Here is a 4235-nt window from a genome sequence, read left to right as displayed (position 1 = left end):
GTGTGTTTGTTATTTGGCATTTGTGGAGATACACCTTGGCTCCTTTGTTTTTTCACTGTGTTGGCTTTTATCTTTGGACTATGTCTGTGTGGATTAGTGGACTGTCTGCTTTCAGGGAATACCTAGAAGCATATGCTGGGTGTGGCCAAGAAGCTCTGTTCATTGCTCCCTGGTGAACGGCGTACCTGATATGACACACCCAGGTTTAGCATGGTAAATCTCCTCTTTTTTTTTATCAGAGTGTGTGGGGAGCAACTGGGAGCAACTCGGACTAGACTAAGTTACTGGAATTAAGACTTATTTTGGGGCCGGGGAAATGGCGGCTTCAGGAGAGAGTGGGGTTTCGGCCGGTGGAGGCAGCACAGAGGAAGCTTTTATGACCTTCTACAGTGAGGTGAAACAAACAGAGAAGAGAGATTCAGTTCTTACGTCCAAAAATCAGATTGAAAGGTTGACACGTCCTGGTTCCTCTTACTTCAATTTGAATCCATTTGAGGTTCTTCAGATAGATCCTGAAGTGACAGATGAAGAAATAAAAAAGAGATTTCGGCAGTTATCCATATTGGTGCATCCTGACAAAAATCAAGATGATGCTGACAGAGCACAAAAGGCTTCTGAAGCTGTGGACAAAGCTTACAAGTTGCTACTGGATCAGGAGCAAAAGAAGAGGACCCTGGATGTAATTCAGGCAGGAAAAGAATACGTGGAACACACTGTGAAAGAACGAAAAAAACAGTTAAAGAAGGAAGGAAAACCTACAAATGTAGAGGAGGATGATCCTGAGCTGTTCAAACAAGCAGTATATAAACAGACCATGAAACTCTTTGCTGAGCTGGAAATTAAAAGGAAAGAAAGAGAAGCCAAAGAGATGCATGAAAGGAAACGACAGCAGGAAGAAGAGATTGAAGCTCAAGAAAAAGCCAAACGCAAGCGGGAGTGGCAGAAAAACTTCGAGGAAAGTCGAGATGGGCGCGTGGACAGCTGGCGGAACTTCCAAGCAAATACAAAGGGGAAGAAAGAGAAGAAGAACTGGACCTTCCTGAGACCACCGAAAGTAAAAATGGAGCAGCGTGAGTGACCGCCCGGGGTCACAGCACGGAACCTTCCCCCAGCCGTCTCCCTCCCTGCTTTGAAGGACTCATTCTTTCCTCCACTTCCACCCCAACATAGAGTAGTATTTGCTTTTTAGTTCATTTTGTTTTCAATACAATTTAATATCGATCAGAGTAATTCTTTTGTACATTGAAATGAGGGGCTCAGTTTAAACAAAGACCTTCTCTCCCACCCCCACCCTAGAACAACCAGGACTGGAAGGTGCCACCCTGGGTGCTACCTTCTCCCCCACAGCCTGTAACTTAATGTTTTGTACTTCACTGCGTGTGATGGATGTGATGGTTAGAAACCTGTGTGTAGTTTGTGGAGATCATCCCATTAAACATCTTGCTTACAGTGGTGTCGCCGTGACTTCAGAGACGAGCCTGGGCCACCACAGGAAGCCCCCTTGCTTCAGTCGCTTGCTTCTGGGTGTGCCATCCTCCGAAGCCCAGGTCACAGGAAGGCAGAGTGGGCAGAGAGAGCAGTTACACTCATGCCCTGATGCCCCCTACCCCCGCCTGGTGTTTGGCACCTGTCCTCCCGTCTGCCCGACCAATCAGTGCAGCATGACACTAAGCCACCTAAACCTGTTCACTTTCCAAAGAGCTAGCCAGCCTCCATCCAGTTCCATCGTCTCCTAGCCTGTCTGCATTCGTTAGTGGTAAGAATCTTTATGTATAATAGTTTTCTACTGAGATCGTTAAAAAAAAAAAAAGAAAGAAAGACTTATTTTATGCATCTGCTCTCCCACAATATGGCGCTGGGAGAGGAGGAAACAGCTTCTACACAGCTGCCTCCAGTTCAACCAATAAACAGCAGGACCTGCTCCTGATTGGAGGGGAGCAGCGTACTCGGCGTGTGGGTAGCAGAGTTGGGATTGGTGGAAGAGGACTATAAAGGAGGAGAGAGACAACATGCACCAGGAACATCTATCTGAAGGAACACCTGTGCAGCCCCCAAGAGAGCCGGCCAGCGGTGTGCCGCTCCCCCGCGGAAGTGGGGAAAGTGGCAGGGGGAACCGCCCTTCCACGGAGGTGGAAGGGACGGTAGCCAACCCGGGAAGAACCAGCAGCAAACCCGGGGAGGGCCGAGCAGACAAAAGAACAGCGCAGGGTCCTGTGTCATTCCTCCACAAAGACGGGGAGCGACAAGAGTGGATATTTCTTTTTGTCTGTTGGCATAGACTCAGCTGAGCTCCTCTCCTCAAATGAGACCAGTGCCTGAGCACTAGCCCCAGTAGGTACAGTATCTGTCCACTCTGCCACAAGGACCACATAAAGGATCTGTGCAGTCCTCAGTGTAAGCTCACATTCCCCAGCAATGTCCCTCGCCAGGTGAGCAGGGAGCCCTGATCCTGTGGAGCCTCCCACAGTGACTGTCCAAAGTCCCAGCCACACCCTGAGTCCTGGCACACAGCCTCAGTGTTTTCACAGTCCTGGCACAAAAGCCTCCAACAGTCATGAGCATCCAGCCCACCTCTGTTCTCCCTACCAGACTCAGGAGTCTCCACCTGGCTGGTTGCTGGGTACAGACATAAGTTGGCACACCCGTTCCATATGTCCAAAATGGTGCCTGCTCTCCGTCAGCTTATAAAAGGATGCAGTTGCAAGATGATTGGGGAGAAAGAAAATGTGCCCCACTCCTTTGTTGTTTTTTTTCTCCTCTAGTTTGGCAGGAACATTATCCCCAATGGGGCTCTCCAAGCCATTTTCCCTCTAGGCTCTTCCTGCAGCTTTTTCACCAGTGGCTTGGGCTGCTGCAGTTTGGTCTCACCTCACTCTCCAAACCTGGTGTGGAGGCTCTCAGCTGCTGGGGTTCTAAGTTGTGCACAGCCTCGCCCTTCATGTAGGTCCACTGTGTCCCTCCAATTTGCGTAGAGTTTCCTCTGCTATTTTCTCCATAACTCTTCCCTGAGACTGCACTCTTTCCACTTTTTTTTTTTGACAGGCAGAGTGGACAGTGAGAGAGAGAGAGACAGAGAGAAAGGTCTTCCTTTGCCGTTGGTTCACCCTCCAATGGCCACCGCGGCTGGCACACTGCAGCCGGCACACTGCACTGATCCAAAGGCAGGAGCCAGGTGCTTCTCCTGGTCTCCCATGGGGTGCAGGGCCCAAGCACTTGGGCCATCCTCCACTGCACTCCCTGGCCACAGCAGAGAGCTGGTCCACTTTCTTTAAACTATCTTCTCCTAGACTGGAGCAGCAATCTGTCTCCCTACTCCAACCTACTCCACCATCTTAATCCTTGATAAGTGATTTCAAATCAGTTATCAGCCACTGTAAATAAAAAAGACAGTAAAATAATGGAGTTTCCTGTTAAAGAGACACTCTCTCAAGACCTTTAAGTGATATCAGACTCTCAAGTACTGGGAAAAATGGCCATTCAGACTCTAACATTTCTTATGGTAGTGAATTCCCTTCCTAGGGATATTATTTTAGAAAGCTCTTAATTATTAGAATATTCTCTTTCTTGGTAATCACCACATGTTGTGACATGTGGAACCACACAGTTACCCATATGACACCTGTTAGCAAATAAAGTATTAAAAAAAAAAGCTCTTACTGTAGGACATTATATATTCTCACCCTTTCATCATCTTGGCTGTGATAAAATCTGAACATGTCTATGATTTTTCTTTTATTCACTTTGCCTTTTCCCTTCAATGTATTAAAATCTATTTAGTGATATTCTTCCTACCCAATCTTTGGTGTCCAGATCTGCCTTCAGAATTCTAAAAATAGAGACATTAGAACATGATACTTCTCAAAACCACTGAACTAAAATTAATCACTGTATGGTCACTTTTTTTGTTAATATAAAGAACAGATTTCATGTGTCAGGTACAATTCTAAGAAGATAACCATACTCCCCCCCTTTCCCTCTCTTAATCCCCCGCTTTCATTCCTTCTTAATTTTTGCAAAGCAGATGCAACTGGAAATCATTATGCTTGGTGAAATAAGCCAATCCCAAAAGACAAATATATGTTTTCTCTGATATGTAGTAGTTAATATAGAATACAAAAAATATATAGGAATGAAACAGACATCTTGTGCTTTGATTGTTGTTTCTAGCCCTTGTTTATGTTCCCATGGAGCATGATCTCGTTTTACATTTGTCACCATTTTCCATGTTTGTCACT

General features: G+C 46.4%; 1 protein-coding gene across 1 annotated transcript; it reads left to right on the top strand.

Moving 5' to 3' along the window:
- The first annotated feature begins 303 nt into the window (after nucleotides 1-303).
- Nucleotides 304-1818, top strand: LOC100349535 (dnaJ homolog subfamily C member 8). The gene has a single exon (XM_008273503.4). It carries the CDS (start codon nucleotides 317-319, stop codon nucleotides 1076-1078), a length of 762 nt encoding a protein of 253 aa, XP_008271725.1. The 5' UTR covers nucleotides 304-316; the 3' UTR covers nucleotides 1079-1818.
- The last annotated feature ends 2417 nt before the right edge of the window (nucleotides 1819-4235 follow it).

Source organism: Oryctolagus cuniculus, chromosome 8 (genome assembly GCF_964237555.1).
Source record: "Oryctolagus cuniculus chromosome 8, mOryCun1.1, whole genome shotgun sequence".
Taxonomy (NCBI): Eukaryota; Metazoa; Chordata; class Mammalia; order Lagomorpha; family Leporidae; genus Oryctolagus; species Oryctolagus cuniculus.
The sequence above is the reverse complement of the archived record's forward strand: the minus strand, read 5'-3'. Positions and strand labels throughout refer to the sequence as shown.

Coding starts and splice junctions, on each gene's coding strand:
- LOC100349535 (XM_008273503.4), top strand. CDS start 317: ATGGCGGCTTCAGGAGAGAGTGGGGTTTCGGCCGGTGGAGGCAGCACA.